At 51.3% G+C, this 21,681-nt stretch overlaps 1 protein-coding gene across 1 annotated transcript in view; it reads right to left on the reverse strand.

Annotated features, from left to right (window-relative positions):
* Window positions 1-21,681, reverse strand: part of CDH23 (cadherin related 23) — a 187,515-nt gene that overhangs the window by 61,898 nt on the left and 103,936 nt on the right. Inside the window, exons 12-13 of the mRNA XM_068196945.1 lie at window positions 15,692-15,841; window positions 14,775-14,933 (exon numbers count right to left, since the gene is read on the reverse strand). Coding sequence (XP_068053046.1) covers window positions 14,775-14,933; window positions 15,692-15,841 — 309 coding nt within the window. The remainder of the gene's footprint in view (window positions 1-14,774; window positions 14,934-15,691; window positions 15,842-21,681) is intronic.

The following is a 21,681-nucleotide window of genomic DNA, read 5'->3' on the forward strand; positions in this document are numbered from 1 at the left end:
AGCAGCTGGAGGAGGCTGTGCTTCAGTGGAAGACCTGGTGGAGAGAAGGGCCCTGCTCCCAGGCTGGAGCAGCCTGTCCTTGGAGGACTGCACCCCATGGAAGAGTGACCCACGCTGCAGCAGTTTGGGGACGACGGTGTGCCCGTGGGAGGGACTCAGGTTGCAGCAGGTATGGTAGGAGTGCTGCTCATGAGATTCGGACCCATGCTGGAGAAGTTCACAGAGAACTGTCCCCCGTAGGAGGGACCCCATGGTCTTACTGGGGAAGGACTCCTCTGCCTGAGCCAGGAAGAAGAAAACCTTAGGGGATGAACTGACCCAAACCCCCACAACCTGTCTCCTGCGCTGTCAGTGGGAAGGAGGGAGGGTCTGGGGAGAAGAAAAAGTGGTTTATAATGGCTTATTTTACTTCTCAATATCCTCCTCTGATTTTGTTAGTAATAAACTCACTTTGTACCTCCCCTTGGAGTGTTTTCTCCCAGCCCCTAACTCATGAACCCTTTTTTATTTTTTTTCCTCTCCTCTGCCCAGCTGTGGCAGGGGTGGGTGAGTGAATGGCTTTCAGTGGGTGCCAATGTCAAACCATGGCAAGAGTAGAGGAATAAAAATCTATCACATCTCAGAATGGTGCCCCAGGTAAAAATACAGAGCTGGAAAAGCAAGGAATAGTGATTTTGGTCTTGCTTTCCAAAAGGACAGCCCTTCTGGGGGTGCAATCTGCTGCATTCCCACGGATAGAGTGGCTCGGGATGCTGTGGGATGCATCTACTCCACCAGCAGCTGCTGGAGCTGGAGCAGGCTGGTCACGGCTAAATGACCAGCACCTTCTGGGGAAGGTGTTCACAACTCACTGTGTCAGCTCTGGATGAGCAAAGCATGATTTATTTGTGTTTTAAAGTCTTTGCTCTAATGAATATATAAAATATGCATGAGTGGCAGCAGGAAAAAGGAGCAGAAAATTTTATTTTTAGGTGAGGAAAGCAGAATGCAATCCCCAAAATATCCTTTTTCTCCCCCAGTATATTTTCTAAATTGAGTCCTGTCTGGATTACTTAGAGACCAACAGGTCTGTGAAGAAGCAGGGTCAAAGACACATTTTATGTGCAGATACCAGGAAAAGGCTGTATTTTAGGAGTGGCATGGAACACAGCCTGTTCCTGAAACCTTCCTAATTTATCGATGGCCTTGATTACCCTTGGCAGCAGAGTAGGAGCTTGAGCACAGCTTTACCCCCATGTGCTGCTCCCCTGCCACACCACGGGGTGACAGAGAGCAAAAGGCAGGAAAACCAGACAGGATTATTTAAGTTTTTCTCCCCAGACACTTTCCCAGGCTGAGAAGTGAACTCCTGCTGCTTGGTGCCAACCAAAGGGTGCTCTGGAGGATCCAGCCTTCCAGACCTACTGATTTTGCTGATCTTCCTCTCCACTGCTGCAATGAGAATTCCTTTCCTTGGGCATTGGAAGTGTGTTGGGTAAAATGGAACAAATCTGCAGAAATCTGCCTGGAGAGATGCCCAGAGAGTGAGCAGCACCCACTCCTGGAGGACAATTCCCTCTGGGGTCCATCTTCCCTCCCAGAGGACATCCAAGGAGGTGCTCCATCCCAGGCAGAGCGTGGCAACTCTTCCATATGGAAACACTTGGAGGGAAAGGGGGTCAACCCACCATCTGCCCACACCAGCATCCTTCAGCCAACTCATTTTGGGGTTAATCCCCCATCCTAACACCTGCCACCAGACCCTTTTTTGGGTCCTCTCTCCCTGAAATCCTTGAGCACTTCGAGCACCCTCAGCACTGCCAGCCCTCAACCTCCAGCCAGGATTTTTCCTATTCATTACTTCTATGCCCACAACTGCTGTGAATCCCTCAGTTCCATTCATTCCTAAGTGGCTGGTGTGAGAGCAGAGCCCAGAAAAGCTTTTTCCATGCACCTGGATGGGCTGGTGATGAGATAATGATTTACAGGGGGTCTGACAGTACCAGAAAGCACGGGCAAAACGAATTCCCTTCATTTGGCCCCATACAATTGCTCTCGTAACTGCTTATTGCAGTGACAGACAACACTGGGAAAGTGTAATTTTCTTCTGACGAGGGAAAAAAAAAAAAAAAAAGACAGGGAAGGAGGAAGGTTAAAAGAAGGTTAGCGAGGAGGGAATGGGAGCCCTGGGGAGAGGGGAGCCAGGAGGGTGGCTGGACCACCAGCTGTGATGACATCAAAAGTGCCAGTGAGGCAAAAAGCCCCTCTCCAGAGGAGCCAGGAGGACGGGCAGCCTGACTCTGCCCCATCCACCACCTCACCAGGCAGGCTAATTAATGTCCCTGATTTACACCAGGGAGGTGGAAGGTGAGGCCGGCTGGATGGCTTTCCTGGCAACTGAGCATCATGGAGATAATGCTGGGCAATGGAGCAGGTTAGTTGAGCGTGACAGGGAACATGCTAAAAAAAAAAGCCAAACCCCGCACGCTCAGCATATTTAATTTGGGATCTTCACCTGTTTCTGCACTACCAAGCTTTTTCCCCTCTCAGGGTAAAAAAGGATGCTCAGCTGCTCAAGCCCCTGGGGAGGCAAAACACACTCCCTTTGCAGAGTGACGCCGAGGGCTGCGAGAGAGCACACGCCTGCAGGACACCCCAAACCCCACCGAGCTGTCAGCAATCCCAGGGTACCAGCTGTTTTCCCGTGGCTTTTCCCAATCACTGACTCGTTTTCCCCCCCAGCATGCAAGCATCCATCCAGACAGCCCGGGGAGGAAAGGCATCTGGCTGGAAGTTTCTCGGGGTTCCACCTGGAGGAGCAATCAAATGGCTTTTACAGCTCTCCTCTCCTGCCCGGAATATTAAAGCGGGATTTGCCCACTGGAGCCTGCAGAAGGGCAGGATGAAAACACGGGTCCACATCTGTACTTTTATGAGCTGTCACCAGCACAGACCATTTCTAAAAAATTCCCACATTTGTGCAGCTAAACTCTGGGAGAGTTACAAGAAGAGGAAGCCTGGATAACCCAAAGGATTAATTTGCTTTGCTGCAGCATGATGTGGGCACCCAGCACACAAATCACACAAAAATACTCACGGCCTGGCTCTCTGTCCATCTGCATCCCCCGAGCACAAATATTTGGGATGTCTCCTTTTGTCCCACCAAGGGCCATCATATCCACCCTTCCCCACCCGCAGGCCAGCAGAGCTGGAGACAAAAGCGAGGAGCTGGCGAGCAGTTCTGATCTCGTGGGCAATTCTGCAGGAAAGGGCATGTCATCCAATTTGTTCGGGAAACAATAGCAATGTTTGACATGTCATCAGGATTGATGGAGCAGAAATTTACATGGGAGAATTCAGTTTTAAACAGCTCCATGGAGCTTCACCCGGTAATGGTTTCAACATTCATCATCCGCCAGACCCACTCAACGACTCCTTAAACTGCCGGAGATTAACTCTACCCGCAGCAGCTTCGGGGAGCACGGCAGGACGATTTTGCTAGGGCTTAAAGAACCAAGGAGAGCCTTCGAGGTGGCTCAGATCCCCCACAGAGCCCCTGGGATGGCAGTCCTCCTCCCAAAACTGTCAGACAGGGATGAGCAGCTGGAAGTTGGTTGCAGGGGTGAGCAGAGCTCATTGGGATGGTGATCAGGGCTGCCATGTCCCGCCTGGCTGAAGAGTCAAACCCTTCCCACCTTTCCCACCGGAGCAGGTCCCAGCTCTGTTTGTTCTCCTTCTCCCTCTTTGTTTTCCCTCCCTCACATGCGCAAAGAAGGAAATAAAAATTGATGGGGAACAAATTGCTTTGGCCAGGAGCTCTCTGCTTAAAAGAGTTGTGGCAGGAAAGCAATTACAGGACGTCAAAAAGCTGTCAGGCTACTGGAGTGACCGGGCAGAGCCTTGTCCCTGCCTGCTCCCCTGGCTTGCTCCAGCAAGATGCCTGTGGCTTGGGAAAGCAAACAGAAGGAGGATTCCCATCTGCTTCCTAGTTTTTTTTTTTTGGTTTTCTAGGAAAGTGAGGCAGATCTAGTTCCTGCTTGGGGCTGACAGGGCAGACATGGGCTGCTCAGACTGTGCTACAGGGATTCCGGGGTGGGAAGCCATGCCCTGGCATCCGACTGATTTTTGGAGCCACCAAAACCTGCATGTATTAAGTAGGCAGCCTCCAAACATTCCTTCCTCAAGGCAACCTCAGGTCCCAGGGGAATAACAGCTAACTGCTGGTAGCCACTGGGAGTGGGATTTGATTTTGATTTGGAGGAGACTAATGTGAAGGGCCAAGGGCTTCCATGAGATGCAATCACCGGGCTGCAAAATCCGAATGGAAAACCAATGGAAAACCTACTTAAAGTTATTATGGAATGACTTTAGTCGGAAAACAGCTCTTTTGTCAGCATTGCCTGGCCCGGCCGTGTTCTCCCCCCAGCTTTTACAGAGAGGCTGCCCGGCAGGAGGTGGCAATCAGAGCCGGTGGCTGGCTGGCATGGGAGCCCAGTGGCTCCAGTGATTAGCTGGGGAAGAGGGAGTGGGGAATCAAGGCAATGCCGGGCTGCCACTGCTTCCCCAGCGGCTCCAAAGCCTGCCCAGGGCCAGCCAGCTCAATTGGCACTAATGACCCCGGAGGGTTGCCCTGAACCTGGCTAGGGGGGAAAAATAGTTAATCAACCCCCCTGGGAATGGCAGAGCTTTTCCCCACCTCTTCTGCCAGCCACCAGGGAAAACAAGAGCCTTCCTGATTGTGTTTTATAACAGCAGCCCCTGCAACATCAGCTCCACACAGGCAAGGTTAACACTTGCCTGAGCAGCCGTGATTTAGCGGGCAGTGATTTACTGTAGCCAGGCTGCTGGAATGGCTGGAGACTGGGCTTTAAAACACCAGGTGACAGAAGATGGCCCAAAAGTGAGATAAACAGGCTCTTCCAGCATGGATTTTCACTGGTGACACCCAAGACCATTTAAATGCCCACGGGTTTTACTGGAGCTGGGTGCAAGTCCTCCACTAATGGAGTGCATTGATTTCATATTCTCCTGTTGTCCACCTAAATGGCAAGTGGCACATCTCAGCGATTAAATACCCCCACAACTGCCTGGCCTGACATCTCAATCACTTCGCTGTTGGGTCTCTAATGAATTTTACAGCCCAGCAAAATGGAAGAAATTAAGGTCAAAGTCTGGTGGAAGAAATATAAATTCTCAAGGATCACTAAAGTGTTTGCAAGAGCTCTGGGAAGCCAATCACGCCACTCACCATCTGCAACTGCACCTCACCCAGGTGAGAGGCCCAGCAGGCACAGGGGGGATAGAACAAAGGAGGAGGGATGGGCTGAACAGGTCCCAGAGATGGACATGAACACGTTGCATTCCAGCTGGAGAAAGGGAATGGCAAAACCCAACTGATTTGCACATCTAATGGTTCCTAAACGCTCAGTTCAGGCAAATAACCCTCCTCTTCAACACCAACCTGAGCATGTCAGCAGCACCAGGGGCAGCTCAAGGTCATCTGTCCAGGGGTGACACTGCCCGTGTCACAGTGTCACTCAGCCAACAGCAGTGCCTGGGTGCTGATTCCCATGGGAGCCCTTTGCTTGAGGAAACAGCCTTGGATGCATGGGAGAGACGTGGGGGCTGAGGGCAGCTTTGAAAACAGATTAAAATCACAGGAGTGTTGGCTCCATAGGAACTTTGTGGGTGTAAAAGCATGAGGAGTCTGGGAGAGGATGTACCAAGGTGAAGACAGTGATGGCCCTAAAGGGACTGCTGAGGAGGTGTGAGGCCAGGGTGTTCACATGGCAAAGAGCATCACCTTGGGAAAACTTCTCCCTTGAACTCTCAGCCACATCCCAAATCACCAGGCAAAGCCAGCAGCAAAGGAAAACTACCCAACCCCATCTCCTACTGGGAACAGTGGAAGGCATGGGGGGAATCCTGCTGCCTGGCTTGTGCCATTTGGACAGGAGCAGGGCTGCGTTTGCTTCCTGATTTTCTTTCCCCTCTCACAGTTGGGTTTTTTCCTTTTTTTTATGGGTTGGGCAGGGGGAAAGGGGCCAGGCTGTGATTTTGTTTTGTTTTCCCACCTCTGCTCTAGCTGTGCATTTTTCCTGACAGCTCCATCAGGACAGTGAGAGGCTGCACAAGCTGCAATAATTCTCTCTCTCTCTCTCTCTCTCTCTCCTCAGCTCTCGGGCTGTCATGATTCCTATTCCACCCCATTTCGGTCTCACGGATTGATATTTAGATTAAAGAGATAAACACAGCCAAAGAGCACTGGGCCCTGACAGAAAGACGAGGACTTCAGATCTGTCAATCATGCCTGGTAACTCCCTCCTCCCCTTCCCTTTATTTACAGAGCTGGCTTGATAAGAATATTTAATGGGAACAAGGAGTGCAAGCATATTTTTATACTTGTAAAAACCCAAGGAGCACGCAGGAAGAAGCCAAGCCATTCATGTTTAACTTTCCAGGCAATTTGGAATCATCTGCTTTGATTATTTAACTCTTTACTGTTTCTTGTGTTTGCAGTTTTCCTCTCCTCTTGCAGATAAAGGATTCAATTTTCTTTTAAGCGGCAGGGAAATTGGAAGAGATTTTGTTCTGTTTAAGCACAGCTGGAGATGGAGCACTGGGGAGGGGGGGATTGAGAACAACAAGATCAATTAAGATGCTGACAGGGAGGGAGAGCTGTGTGGGCCACAGGTGGGGAGAAGGGCTGGAAGAAAGGACAAAGCCCAGGCTTGGAGGACATCAGAAACGTCCAGCTGAGAGTTCTCCAGCCTCCACGAGCTGCTGCTGAGCCATGCTTTCATATTCCCACCAGTGCCCTCTGAATGCCCTCCTGCTTTCTTAGATCCTCTCCACACATCCATGCCTCTGCGACACCCAGCTTGCCCCGGACATTCGGCTGGCAGTCCCCAGTTACCAGCACCCTGTCCATTCCTCCTCTGCAGCAAGGACTTTCCAAGACATTTTCCATCCACCTAAAGCAGAAGGAAAGGAGGAAGCTGGGCTGGGAGTCCTCCCAATGTTTCCCCACCCTGTACTTCCATAACCCATGCGAGGAGGTGCAAGGTCACGTAGGTGGGGCAGGTGAGTCCCCACAGAGCAGGACACAAACTCAGCCCCCTGAGCAAAATGCAGAGGGTCAGTCAGCTGAAAAGGGTTGAGAAGCCCTGTGCTGTCCTCATGGTGGCAGCCCTGCTGACCACCATGAGACAATGGGCTGCACCAGTCTCTGGTCCTAACGCTGGGAGAGCACCCCAGGAGCCACTGAAGGGACAGGGGATGGTTTATCCTACACTGATTCCCCATGGAAGATCCTTGGATGCCTTTTTATCCATCCATTGACTTGCAAGGTGAGCCCCTCACCCACCAGCACTTCAGAGCTGCAGCCTCTACTACTGCCTTTGATCCCCAACTGCTTCTGCCCCCCTGCATTCATTCGTTCTTCAAGAAATGGGGAAAGAAAAGCTTTGGAGATCACCAAGAAACAACAGACAGCGGCAGCTCCACAGGTGCTGGGGGATAGAGAGTGCCCTTGGCCACAGGGACGGTGGGATGCAGGGTGGGGTGAGTCCTGAAGGGAACCAGAAGAACCCCCAAAGGCTTGAAAAGCCTCATTCCACCCACATCAGGACTTGGAATGGGACAAACCCACAGGGAAGCAACTCTCTGGGCATCCCACAGTTGCTCTGGGATGGCTGCAAAGCAGCATGATGGGATGTGGGAGCGCCGTGAGGGGATGCTGGAGCCCACAGACCATGGCACCATCCCTGCCAAACTCAAAGGCTGATGGCTGATTGGGAAAGTGATTTGCATCCTAAATAGCTGTTTATTGATGTCTGCAACTCTCCTTGCCAGGGTGGGAAAAGTACATTATTACTTTCTTGTTGACTGGCGTTTACAGCTGGCTGGAAAGAAGGGGAAAGAAAATCAGGCCGGGATTGATTTTCCTATCCCCAACAGGAGGCCAAAGAGAGATCGAGGCAGCAGAAGAAAACTGACAGCTGGGTGGTAAAGGAGAGGAACTTTGCCAACCAAATTAAAGGTTGATTTAATGAGGAGAGTAATGGAAGGTTAATTAGCACATTTACTTCATTAGGTTCTTACTAACAAGGCTTCTCCCGAGGAAGTGCAGTGGCAGGGAGGGGGAAGATGAGAATCCAGGTGAATGGATGTGCTGGGGATGATGTTCAGGGAGGGGACAACCCTGGAGGGGTAGGAGAAAGGGACTGCTCAGGAATGTGAACCCATATGTGTATATATATATATATGTGTATATATATATAGTGAATGCACACTCATACATAAGAATACACAGGCTAATGCATTTGCCAAAAACACAGGGACACCATCACTTCCTCCATCAAATAATCTGAAATTTTTAATCCAGATTTCATTAAAACCCAGAGAAAGTAGTGGGGTTTTTTACACACAAGGCTGCCTTAGCGATTCAGGTTATCAAGCCACGAGGGAACATGGTGCTTATTTTACCTGCCTTGCCACATATCACAAGATACAGAGAATTATTCCCATGCTGAAATCGATGCCTGCTGGTTGAATTGGACACCACAGTTTATAATCTGAGGGTCTGCTGGAGATGCTCACACTGTTTCTGCGGGTCTCCAAAAGAAAACTGTGGAAAGCCCACTGGCAGCTAGCCCAAAAGTACTCTGTGTTTGTGTGTGTGTATTTCAAGCTCTGAAAAGTCTCCACATCCATTTCAGACTTCCTGAGGGTGGTTGTCATCAGGAGAAACTTAGCCTCACCCCAGGCCAGAGGTGTTTCAGGGCAAGGAGGACACCAAGGCAAGGCAGAGCACATAACCTCTCAGGAATTTGGGAGGAGGATATCCCACAGAGAAGGAAGTCATTAACTCAGCAAGGATTTGGGACAAATAGCTACACAAACCATCCCAGAGAGGTGCTGATGTGGTTTCCAAAGCATGGCTCATCCATCTGATCCATGCCTCACCTGGCTGGAGTCAGCAAGAAGTGTCAGGACAGGATCAGGAACAGCAGGGGCTAATGCCTGCTGGGAGATGCTTGAGTGGGGCTTGAAGGAGGGCAAGTGGGTAATTCATTCCCTGCAAGCCCCTCCATGCCTCCCTGTCCTGCAATGAGGACTTTATCCAATCACACAAAACCACCCAAACCCATGGAGAAGGAGGTGAAGAAGAAGGACCAGCCTCTGCCCCAAAACCTCCATCTTGTTTATATATATCACTGTATTCTAAAACCTTAAACTCTAAGTTTTCCACCCTGTGATATTCCACACTTCTACTCAAACTCCACACCCATAATCCCAGTTCTATCATTCAATTTTGAAAGCCTTCTCCTCGGCCTCAGGTCAAATGCAGTGTTCTCCGGAGGGTCTGTGCCTTTCAACATGGAAAGTCTAAAATTCTCAGCATTCCAGGGTTCCAACAGGAGAGCAGGAAGGGGGCTGGCAGCATCCCCCAGCTCTCTGCTGCTTGGCAGCCAGTTGATGGAGCCCACAGCCACTGATCCCAGCCTGTGCAGCCAAGCCAGACCGGGGCAAATAAAGCAGAGAGGAGGGATCACGGAGCTAGGATTACTTTCCACACTTCCCTGGAAAACCATTTTTCTTCAGACACTTCAAGGCAAATCAAATGCATTGTTGTGTTAAAAACAAGTTACTCTTGGTTTGTTTGGGCTTTAATGATTTCGGTTATCGGAGCTTTTCAGGAGGACTTTGCTGTGCAGATCTGTGGAATACGAGGAGCTTAAGGAGATCTCCCGCCCCTTAATTCCCACCTCCTGCTGGGTCGTCTTAGGCCCCTTCCCCATTCTCCAGGTCTAGCAAATCCATCAGCAACTGGAGCACAGCTTTAGGAGGCCCCTGGCAGCTGCTGACAAAGCAGCAGTGTCCGAAGGCAGGTTTGGAGGGGCACTGTGCTCTCTGCTGTCACAGCCTGCAGCTTTGCAGTGAGGCAGGACCCCGAGATGCCACGGGCTCAGCACCTTCCCTGAGCCTCCCAGCCAAGCACCACCCCAGGGACAGGAGGGGATGCTGGGCTGAGCTGCCCCTTCCTCTCCCTGTTGGAGGGAGCTCACTGGAAGCTGGGCTGGGTCATGTTTATGTAGCTTCTTTCAGCCAAAAAAACTTTCCAGCTGAAAGCTCCCTCCTGCTCTGGCCAGGTTGCAGAAGAGCTCCTCAGGGGAGCCCCACCAGAACGAGCCCAGGGGACTCCTTCCAAACCCTCCACTGCTTCCAAACCCTCCATGCCTGGGAGAGGAAGGAGCAGAGAGCTGGGCAACTATGTCTGATGCCAGAGCAGCATCAGTCCCCTTCACAGCCATTGGGCACGGAGCCCTCAGACTTCTCTTTCTTCTCCTGTCCCAGCTGAGGTGCTAAAGGAGGGCTTGTGAAGCAGAGGCACCACTCACTACTCCCAGCTGCTGGCAATGAGGCAGCCTGGAGCAGGACGGAGAGTAACAGGCTTCTCCTGCTTCTGGACTCAAGGACCTAAGGAAGGTGTTCCTGCCCACAGCAGTGGAGATGGAATTAGATGAGCTTTAAGGTCCCTGCCAACATAAAGCATTCTGGCTCCAGCTGGACACAGCCATTCATGCCCCCAGCATGGTCCTTGCCCAGAGCTTCCTATCCCAGAGCCCCACATCCTCTGCCCCGAGCCAGAGCAGGCACCACACCTCAGCACACCTCTCCAGGGTCCATCCTTCCAGCCTGCTTTTATTAGGAAAGCCAGCACCCATCGAAAGCCACTGGCCACCAGGCAGGCAGGACCTGGTGGGGGTGTCAGAGCCCCAGTTAATTCAGGGTGCAGTGTATGTTCTCTCTGCCTCGTTCCTGGAAGGCATGAAGTTATACTGGCTGCCTGCTTGCTCAAGAAGTGTGAAATTCTTTCCCTGACCTTTTCTGTTATGTTATTAAAAGGCTTCATGGCCAGTTGTTTCAGAAAAAAAAAAGTATATTTCAATATCTGCTGGTACTGGGGCAGAACTGGCCCATCTCCTCAGGATGAGCTCTGCTCACCTCCCTGCTTTGCTCCTGCTTCACAGAAGGTGTTTGCTGCTGTGTGGGACCTCCAGGCCTTTCCAGCCTGCCTTTTCCTGGCACAGCAGAGTCTGGGGCAGGGAAAAAATGAAGTTTGCATTGAGAGAGGCCTCTAACAACTGCAGAGCCCCTGGACAGGCTGCTTGTCCTTCAGTTGTCATGGATGTGCAATGGACGTGTAACTCCAAACAGCCACGATTTATGTGGCCTGCAAGCTTTGGCTGGAGTAAGGAGCCCTTCACAGTGCAAAACCAGGAATCTCTGGCCTAAGGGGCTTATCAGATGTGTGAACAGTCATGGAATCATTAAGGCTGGAAATGGCCTCTGAGATCGTTGTGTCCAACCATGAACCCAGCACTGCCAAACTCACCACGCACCCACAACCCATATTTATGTGTTTTTTGAACACTTCCAAGGATGGTTCCAATGCCTGACAGTGGCATTCACATTCTCTGGACAGAGCGACATAATTCTGTCTCTCAGGAGAAGCACAGAGAGAAGAGAAAACAATCTTTATCTCTGCTCCTTTGTTTTCCCCATGTGGAATGTGGTGTGGAGATTGTTTACCTGCAGTGATTGCTGGGCTGGACTCTGGTGAGGCTTGTTTGGGTTCAGTGACCATCGGATCCAGCTGTGGCTCGGACTCTCAGCAGAGTCAGGAGTTGTTAGTCAGTTGATATGTAGGTAAGAAGTATGTATGTAGGATAGGATAGTCTCTCTTTAAATAGTATATTAATGTATTACAGTATAGTTTTAATAAAGCTATCCTTCAGCCTTCTGATCTGGAGCCAGATATCATCATTTCTCCCCTGAGTCGGGGTTGCCTTTTTTACTACACCTGACTACCCTTTTCACTGAAGAAACTTCTCCTAATATCCAAATGTAAACCTCCCCTGGCACAACCTGAGGCTGTTTCCTCTTGTCCTGTCACTGGTTTAACTGGGAAGAGAGCCTGACCTTTCCTGGCTGCACCCTCCTGTCAGGGAGCTGTGCAGAGGCAGAAGGGCCCCCTGAGCCTCCTTTTCTCCAGGCTGGGCCCCTTTCCCAGCTGCCTCAGCTTGTCCTTGTGCTCCAAGAGCACGGAGGCAGGAGAGAAGGCTGCCTTTGGGCACATTGTGGGCTCCCTGTACAGGGCAGGAGCTGCTCCCATGGAGCCTGGACTCTCCAGATGTTCTTGTGCAAGCAAATGACCACCTGAGTCTAAACAATAAATGCCTTCCAGGCACAGAATTAAACAGATGGATGGATAGACAGGGAGATGGAGGGACTGCTAAGCAGAGAGCAAACAAAGTCTTAGAGGGTGGACAAGGTTGCGCCGTGCCAGGGAAGCGGCTGAGGTTTGACCAGGAATCCACGGATCCGAGCCCACTCCTCCCTGGGCAAAGGGAAAGAGGCAGGGAGCAGAGAGCAGGCAGCAGCTCTGGGTCCCCGCTGGCTGCCTGCACTTGGGGTTGTTTTACAGTTGATTTATACGTGTAACAGGCAATGTTTCTCTGCTGTCACTGACATGAGGAGCTGAAATGCTGTGGAAACAAACGGCCATTTGTCACTGCAAATGGAGTCTACTTGTTCTTTCCTTTTGCCTTTCCCCTTCAGCTGGCCACGCTGAGGGCAGCCTGGAGAGGGTGGCATTGAGGAGAGCCTTTCCACACAGCCCATCAGCCACAGCCAAGGTGGGATAGCCAGGATGTACTCATTGGAAGATGGGCAAACAGCCCAGGGGCTTTTGGGCCACTGGGAGCAACTTATCCTCCTTTCCCAGAACACTGGGCTGGGCAGAAAATCAGCGACTTCCCCTTGCCTCAGCTCCTGTGGTTTTAGCTGCTTGTCTCCCTGCCAGGAAGGTGCTGCAGGCACTGCTCTGTGCCGCCAGCTGTGCCTGGCCATCTCCAGCAGCAGCAGCTGGCACGAAGCCTCCTGCCACCCTTCAGCAACCACTCACCCAGCCCACACACTCCCCTGTTCATCCCTGCTCATCTATTTCCTTGACCCTACAAGCCACCGGATTTATCCTCAGCACCCTGAACCCCACTGTCTCTCCAAACCTGCACTTATTTGCACAAAGGAGCACAAAAAGAAGAGAGCCAAGAAAAGTCCCCTTTCATGAGGAAGTCATCCAGCAGCCACCAAAGAAGTGGGCATGCCATGTGGCTGGCCAGTCTTTCTCCAAAACCCCATCTCTAACCCCTATGCGTGAATATCCAGGAATATTCTTGAGAAAGCGGAAAAGAAGGAAGAAAGGGAGAGGAGGAATTTATTAGCAAGGGAAGCAGGATTTTGTCTGCAGCACGTGGGACAGGTGGAGGGACATGGCACAGACGGGCAGCGACCAGAGGGCTGCAGCTCAAAGGCAAGCGGCCGCAGCAGGAGGAGCTGGTACTTTATGAGGGTTGTTAAAAGTTTGGGATCAGCTGGGAGGGCAATTTGGATTTCAGTGCTAATTGCATCCATTCTGATTTACCATAGAAGATTCAACTCCTGGCATTTTGTGTTTGCTCTGAAATGCTGGCATAGCTGGAAGTTGGGGAAAGAGGAGACGCAGTAACAATCTCATTGTTTAGTGTCTGACGGCCTGACTAGCTAAACATCTGCTTGAAATATTAATAACTGTCAGATGGGAACAGCTCGGGGGCTCTATACAGTTTCACACCATCTGTTTGTAAAGTAAACACACTTACACACAGGCACATGCACCCAACTCTTTTGTCCGGGCTTTTATCCTCTGAGTGGGCATTCCTGCATGGATGGGAGACCAGGGGCTGTGCCCTGGGAGAGCAGGGGGACAAGGAGGAGGCAGGAGGGCAGCTGGAGCAAATTCACTGGAGAGGGAGCCAAGCAAACTCATTCACAACTAATGGTAGTAGCAGTAACACACCCAAAGTGTAGCAGGGGGTTTGGTGCTCCCTGCTGTGGTATTCCCTATCCCAGAGGAACTTTGATGCCTTTTCCAATGGTATTTCAGCACAGGGTTTTGCTGTGGTTCTTGCTGTGCCTCACACTGGTGCTGCCATCGCTCTCATGCACCAGGAAGTGTGTCTTCTCCATGAGGGTTCCAACCAACCCACAGAAGAAGAAACAAGCCCTATGGAAACACCCCCTGCTACCACCACACCTCTGCCTGCCTCTGTTCTGCTGCCAGCCACGTAACACCACGCTGTGCTAAACAGAGCCATGCCCCTTCTTTTCCATCCTTCGCCCTTTTAATGGCGCAACCAACCTCGGTTTGGTAGAGGAAGATGATGCTTCCAAAGAGGGCAGTGAGAAAAGCCACACCAGGGGCACTGTGACCACTGGGATCGGTGTCTGCAGATGAAATGCAGTGCATTTTTGTCTTTGAATTCCTGGTGTGGCAGGAAACACATACACATCTTCCAGAGAACAGGAAAGGTCAAGACATCTGCTGCAAAAGCCCATGAGAAGTCTACACCCCACCAACCTTCCAGCTTCCAGGGCAAATAAAGCAGAGAGGAGGGATCATGGAGCTAGGATTACTTTCCACATTTCCCTGGAGAACTGTTTTTCTCCAGACACTTCAAGGCAAATCAAATGCATTGTTGTGTTAAAAACAAGTTACTCATGGTTTGTTTGGGCTTTAGTGGTTTTGGTTATTGGAGCTTTTCAGGAGGACTGCAGGTTGCCCACCAGGTCAACCCTGCCACCAGCATCTCCTAATGCTCCCTTCCTGGGCTAGCCCTTGGTGAGGGACACCGTAACGCCAACACACGTGCCAGGGACTGCAGAGGGAGTGGGATGCTCCTACTCACGTGGACCTGGAGGACAGTGGTGCCCACAGTGGTGTTCTCGAAGAGGCTGACGTTGTAGAGGACCTTGCTGAACACGGGCCGGTTGTCGTTCTCGTTGATGAGGTTGATTTTCACCCGCGCGAAGCCAACGTGGTCCGGGACGCTCTCGTTTGCGAAGAGCTGGGCAAAACGGGAAGGCAAGGGGAGGGTTGGAGACACTGGGAAGCTTGGGAGAGTTACCCATCCTTCTTTAGTGGAGTAAACAAGGCTCTCCTCAGCTCCCTCACCAGCTGAGCCAGCTCAAGGCAAACCACCAACAGAGCTGGACCAGGAGGACGGGGAGGGTTTTGGCGCCTGATAGGTGCTCTTAAAACAAAGTTTTATGCTCTATAAAGCTTTTATGGCCCTGCTCTGCTTCAGCTCTTGCAGCTGAGCCTTTGGATGTTGGAAAGAGAAAGTGCAGAGCAAATCTCTTCCCCACCTCCTTCTTTATTATGATTTCCAATTTTTTGGCTGTTTTGTAGTGCTCCACTGTTTCATAGTGGGGATTATGATAGAATGGTTTGGGTTGGGAGGAACCTTTAAAGGCCACCTAGCCCAAACTCCTGTCAAGGGCAGGAATATCTTCCACTAGACTGGGTTGCTCAGAGCCCTATCCAACTTGACCCTGCATTTCCAGCAATCTACCTCTCTGGGCATCCTGTTCCAGTGTTTCACCACCCTCATGGAAAAAAAAAACCTTCCTTACACCTAATTTAAATCAACCATCAAAAGCCATCTCCCTTTGTCCTTATTGCAACAGGCCCTGTTGAAAAGTTCCATCTTTCTCCTAGGCCCTCTTCAACTGCTGGACAAGAGAGAGGAAGATGTTTAATGGTCACTCTTGGGTCATGCTGAAAACTGTGACTGTCCCACAGAGCCCAGGGGTGCAGCCTTACCGAAAATTCATAGCGGGGAATGGTCTCGAAGTCCAGCGGCACTGCCACACGGACACGGATGTCTGCCTTCCCCTGGATGGAGGTCGGCGAGATGATGAAGTGGTTGGAGTTGTTGCCCACCAGGTAGACCTCAAAAACGCTGTTGGGTCCCTGGGAAGGGAAAGAGCAAGTTTGGTGTTTTATTTACAAAATCCACGTGCACATGAGAGGAGTGGGAATGCACCCCTGGATGACCCCGCACAGCACTCAGAGGGAAAGTCCCTCTGGCTGGTTGAAGGTGCACACACCACACAGCGGGTCACGCACTGGGATTTCACTGCCTCAGGCTGGGGACACAGCCTGGGTGCCTCTCCCATGCAGAAGGCTTTTCCCAGTAAGGCAGCTCAAACTGGGCACTGGGAAAACTCCTCCTTTCCCAAGACCTGGCCAGCAAAGTAGCAAGGCCGCCGACATACCAATGCTTTCGAAGCCTTGCTCTGAGCATGGCCCCCTTCCCAGAGCACGGCCCAGCAGAGCACATGAAAAGCAAGCTCAGAAGCTGCCAGAGATGAATTTCCAATTTTCCCTGAATGATCTCCCTCCTATCAGAAAAAGTGGCCAATTAAATGCACGAAGGGGCACTAATAGCAAAAGCTGCCTAAGTGTGACTGCTGAGAGAGGGTGACATGAGCAGAATCTCTGCCTTGTCCTTCTCCTTGCACACCTCCATGCAGTCCATGGAGCTGAGGGCACACTGAGCATCTCTCAGTGGAGCCCCACAGCAGGAGCAAGCCCCGAGGACACCCACAGAACCACACAAGGGCACCCAGTGCCTCAGGAGCCCAGCAGCTCTCTGTGGGTGGACAGTGGGAACATCTCAGGGTAGACTGGCACCTTCCATGAGCTGTTTTAGTGCTGAACAAGGAAGTAAGGGATGCTCCTGATCCCCCAGACACATCCCTGGGAGGAAGGGAGCAGAGGATTCAGAGAATGGCAGAAGGAAACATTACTTCCCAAGCTATTTTGTGCCCTGCCCTCAGGATGTCGGTTTACAACAAATGACCACTTCCCATTTCCCACCAGTGACAAAAAGCTACTCCATTGAGGAATTTCTGCCCATCTCCACTGAGGAGCCCTCAGGATCCCTCCCAGGGCCTGCACCTTCCCTGCAGTACACGAGAGCACCTTTTGTGGCAGTGAGATGCGAGGGATCTTCTTAGAAGCCAGAGAAGAGTGAGTTTGTTGGAGGCATGAGATAAAAGTTGAAACATCAAAAGAAATCCAAGTATTTGCAAGAAGAGAGCCAGGTGGATTAATTCCCCTCTATCTGGGGAAGGAGATCAGCTCCAGATACCCACTATCCCTAATTAGGAGCCCCTCGAGTGCCTCAGTCTCCCTACGTGAGGTCTGGAGAAGGAGGATACAGCTGCCTCTGGGGAGGGCTGCTGCGAGTTGCCATTTATATATTTATTCAGCTATTTATTTTTTTGCCTCGGCCCCCATGCTGCTTTCCTTACTCCTGGTTCCCGGAGCTTGCGAGCCCCCTGCAGATGCCTGAAAGCAAATCTGAATATTCAAATTGTTATCAGCTGCCCAGCAGAAGGGCCTGGCTAAGCCCGGCTCACAGCAAGGACCCCCCACTCCAGAGGAAGCCACAGGGAGCTGCTTACATTTCCCTCACCCCTTCCTACCTGCTCCTGCCACCCAGAGCAAACAACGGATTTGAAACGTGGTTGGGAAGAGGAAAAACAAGCGCTGCATCCCTGGGCTCTCAAAGGTCCTGGTGTGCAGCTCTCACAGCCCAGCACCATCATCTCCTTGCAGCGCTGAGGATGAGGACCGGGATGTTGTCAGTGACCTGCTTTTCATGCTCATTCCCCTCTCCATCCCCTGCCCTCCCAGCTCCTGCATGGCTCGAGGTTTTCCCCACCACTGCAAACAAACTGAGCCCCTTGCCTTCCTTTAGAGCCACAAATTAAGGAGCAGCCTGCCAAAGCTCAGCAACCCTACCATAATAAACCTGTCTCCCTCTGAAACAAATTGACCCATAAAAAGCAGGTTTTGGAGGGAGGGAAGTTTGCCATCGCCCAACGCCAGGATGCAGCCACACGTTTTCCAGCTCCTCTCATCCCATGCCAGCGCTCGGGGCTTGCCCTCGCCGTGGCTCAAGGCTGCTGCCCACTGCCTCCTTCCCGGCAATCAAATCTCTCAGCCAGTACCACAACCGAGGGAAATTTCATGTTGATTCAGCTCAAAGATAGTTGGAGCTGCAGTTGGGTGTAATTCTGGCTTTGTTCTCCGCGCACGTATTCCTTGGAGCGCGTAACCGGAGCTGCGCCGTAGCTGCCACACCAACCTCGCAACCAAACCCTGCTTCCAAAAAGTCATCACTGGCTGATCACACAGCATTTTTGGAGAGTTTGTGACAGGCCTGGTTGCCAGCCTGAAATCCCCTCTGAAATTCCAGGGGGAGAACCCTGGGCACAGGCAGGACCCTGGCAGGCAAGGGCAGGAGCTCAGGTGTGAGGGTGTGAGATGCCAGCAGGTAGGTACAGCTGTCAGCCCAGAGGTCTGAAGCTTCATGTGGGACCTGCTCATGCACCTGCTGTGAATCACAGACAAAAACCTGCTCCCCTAACTTGCAATCCACACTCATGTGGCAGAGTTCACTACGGAGCAGGAAACCCCTGCTCCCACCAGGAGGCTGGGGCAGCCACATCAGCTGTTTCAGCTGGGACTGAGGATGGATCATCATTTTTATTGCTGCTTTTCCACCCACTATCACCTGCTGGCTTCATCCATCACTAATGCTCCCACTCAACCCCTTCCTCGTGGCAGCACACCCAGAAATACTTCAGGAATTATTCCACCTTCCAGCAGTCACAGCAAATATTTAGCATCAGGACTGTTTTGTCCTTTTCACACTGCCTCAGTACAGATTTGCCTTTGGGTCCCTCAGTGGAATTTGCTTTTCCAAAATGGAGAGCCCTGCCCTCCTGAAACACAAAATCCAGTGCAACTCCAGCTTTCCTCCCAGTCACTTTCTAGGCTATTACCTACAACAAGCTATGGAGGATTTAATATCCTTCATTCTGAATTCATTCAAATTCTATTTGTATTGTAATACAAAGAAAGGAAAGAGCTGAGAATTCGGGAGTGGAAGTGAAGGAAGGAGAAAGAAGAAGTTGGGGTTTTTTTTAAAGCAATTAGTGCCTTTTTGTAGGGCTTGGATAACTTAGACCCGGCTCTGGTGAGTCAGACACAAGTGGTACTTAATCCCTCCTCTGAAAACACAAGGCATGAAGGGGGTTATTCCCTGCACCCATTTCAAAGCATTTAACTGAGAACAGCCTCTCTGGGTGTTGCCTGCCTCTCTCCCACTGCCCAGCCAGCTTGGGATCCCAGCACCCCTCTCCCACCCGGTGCCAATAACCCTTTTGAGGGCTCACTGGGCACTGGCACTTGTCCCCCGCGTCCCTAAGGAACTCACTGGGCTGGCAGGCAATGCAGGATGCCTGGAGCAAAATGCTCCCCAACCCTTCTGATCCTCCTCCCCACGCTAGCAGCCCTATTCTCCCATCTTTTTGTCCCTCCTAAGTGTCAGCCCTTGCCCGCTCCCTCCCTCCTGGAGGAGTTTTCTCCTTCCCCGCTCTCCCCAGGTTATCTGCTGAATTCCACACACGCCTGCACAGACGGGGATCAATCCGAGGCTGCCTCGCCTTCAGCTTATCTCTGCTCCAAATGATTGATTTTCCCTCTTTAAGGGTAATTTGCTGGTGAATTCCATGTATTGCAAAAACCCCTGTGAAATCTAATTCAGCCCGACTGGCAGCTGGCACTTTTGGGAGAGAATACTCGTGTGCCGTCAATTCCCCTTTACAGTTTCTTGCCATGTAGATCATATTTATAGTGCTTGTGCCTGTCATATGCATATATATGCTCTGGATGAATCATATATTGCCACCTGCACACGCTTGGGCACACAGGATATCCTGGTGGGGGTCTTTGGTGGAGCTCTGTGCAACAAAGAGAGCGTATTCCCATGGCCCAGATTTTCCTTATTTTAAATTCCCCATTTACCTTCCTCGATATGCTTATTTTAGAGAATTGTTTCAAAATGATTTTAAAATGTCAGGCCGTGATAGTGGTGCTTCAGACAGCTTCTGCCCTTTTCTTCCTCTTCACTCAACTGCGCAGAGGGAAATCAAGTGGAAGCCACCATGGCAGAGCTGGTTTCCCTGGCATGCCCTGGCAGAGCAGGCTGCTGCTTGCCTCAACAGGGATCCACAGATCTTGGAGCCGTAGGAAATGGGGGATGCCCCAAAGGATGCCCTGCTCCTTTTCCTGGATGGCCAAACCCTTGCCTTCTCCCTGTGATACTGCATCAAGCCACCAGGTACAGAACACCAGCATATCCACAAAGGACATCCATGTCTCCCAAATCAGCATCCATGTCTCCCAGATTCCAGCCCAGCTGCAGATGAGCCCTGTGAATTAACACCAACCTGTTCCCCAGCTCAGGGCTCTTGTTCTCAACCTGGAAACAAGCCTTGCTGTAAAAGCAGATAAGTCAATGCTCTAATCTTCTGCCTCACACACAGGATTTATTCCCCCCTGCTGAACCACCACAATGTGAATGAGGAGAACCCAACCACAGCCTGAGGGTGTCCAGTTGAGTATAGGCTCAGCCTAAATACTGGGAAACCTCAATAGATTTTCACAAACAGCTCTTGAATGGCTTGGGAAAGCTGTTCAAGGGTCAGCTCTCTATCTGGCCTGTAGAGAAACTCAGGTGCCCAGCAATTAATGCTTTTTTCTTGGCTCATAGAACCCCAGAATGGTTTGGGTTGGAAGGGATCCTAAGACTCAGCACATTCCAACCCATGCCCTGGGCAGGGACACCTTCCACGAGACAAGTTGCCCAAGAAGGGCGGATCAAAAACCCAGTGCAAACCCTGTGTACTGATTTCCCTTTCAGTAAGTCCTAGAGAATGCAGAAAAGAGAAGCAGCACACCTGGTTGAACACCCCTTGGCTGCACCCCAAATCCACGTGTGGGGCCACCTCATCTTAGCTTGGTTGCCCCCTTCTTGAGGAGCTCCCCATCCTGCCTCACAGCCCCAGCCAGCTCCTCCTGAAGCAAGACCATGGCTACGTTTGGGGGGTGAAAGGTGGGAGTTTGCAGGGGCTGGGTTCTGAGGAAGGGCTTCTCCTTGGAGACACTCACTTGGGAACCTTGTCTGAGAGGTTAATGCCAGCTAGAGCTGCAGAAAGGCACTTACAGCACAGAGGGAAAGGCAAGCACAGGCTTTCAAGTGTGGTCTTGTGTACTTCGGAAATGCATTTTTAAGTGCTTTGCTGAATCGTTTAATCTGACTGCTTCCAAAAGCCATCATTTCAGTTTGTGCAAAACACACCAGAAGAAAGAAAGGCCAAAAACCCCACGGTTAAAAAAGGCTGTGTGGGCCTGGGTTTGAAAAGCTTTGTTTAACAGCCTTGGCAGCCCACACGGTGTGTGTTAAAGGCCAGACCCATGTGACAGCCCTTTCCCCAGCTCTACAAAGGCATAATGACAGGAAGGCTCCCCAAAACCAGCCAGAGCCACAGGACCCCTGCACGGGGCAGAGTCCAGGCTGCTCCCTCACAGGCTGGAGGGTTAAAGGAGCAGTGCCTGAATTTTCCAGAGGGGCCAGACCCAGGCTAAGGAAATAAACCAATCTGCCAAGGGACTCTCCCAGGACTTCGTGACATAAGCTGGGAGGCAGGAGACAAACTCGAGCAAAGTGATCTTCCCAAAGACTCTGGTTTTGATTTCCTGTGTCTCAACCCATCTGCTCTCATTTATTTCTCTCTCTGCTTTCCCTGGAGATGTGTATGACTCTCTTCTGGTTTCCCTCTGCCCCTTACACAAATGAGTCGTGTCATCTCCAGCATGAAGCCAGTGCTGCCAGAATAGCTTCTGTCAGCCACGTCCTCAGTCACATCCCTGCCTGAAGACCTCCGTCCTTGCCA

Source organism: Anomalospiza imberbis, chromosome 8, assembly GCF_031753505.1.
Source record: "Anomalospiza imberbis isolate Cuckoo-Finch-1a 21T00152 chromosome 8, ASM3175350v1, whole genome shotgun sequence".
NCBI lineage: Eukaryota > Metazoa > Chordata > Aves > Passeriformes > Viduidae > Anomalospiza > Anomalospiza imberbis.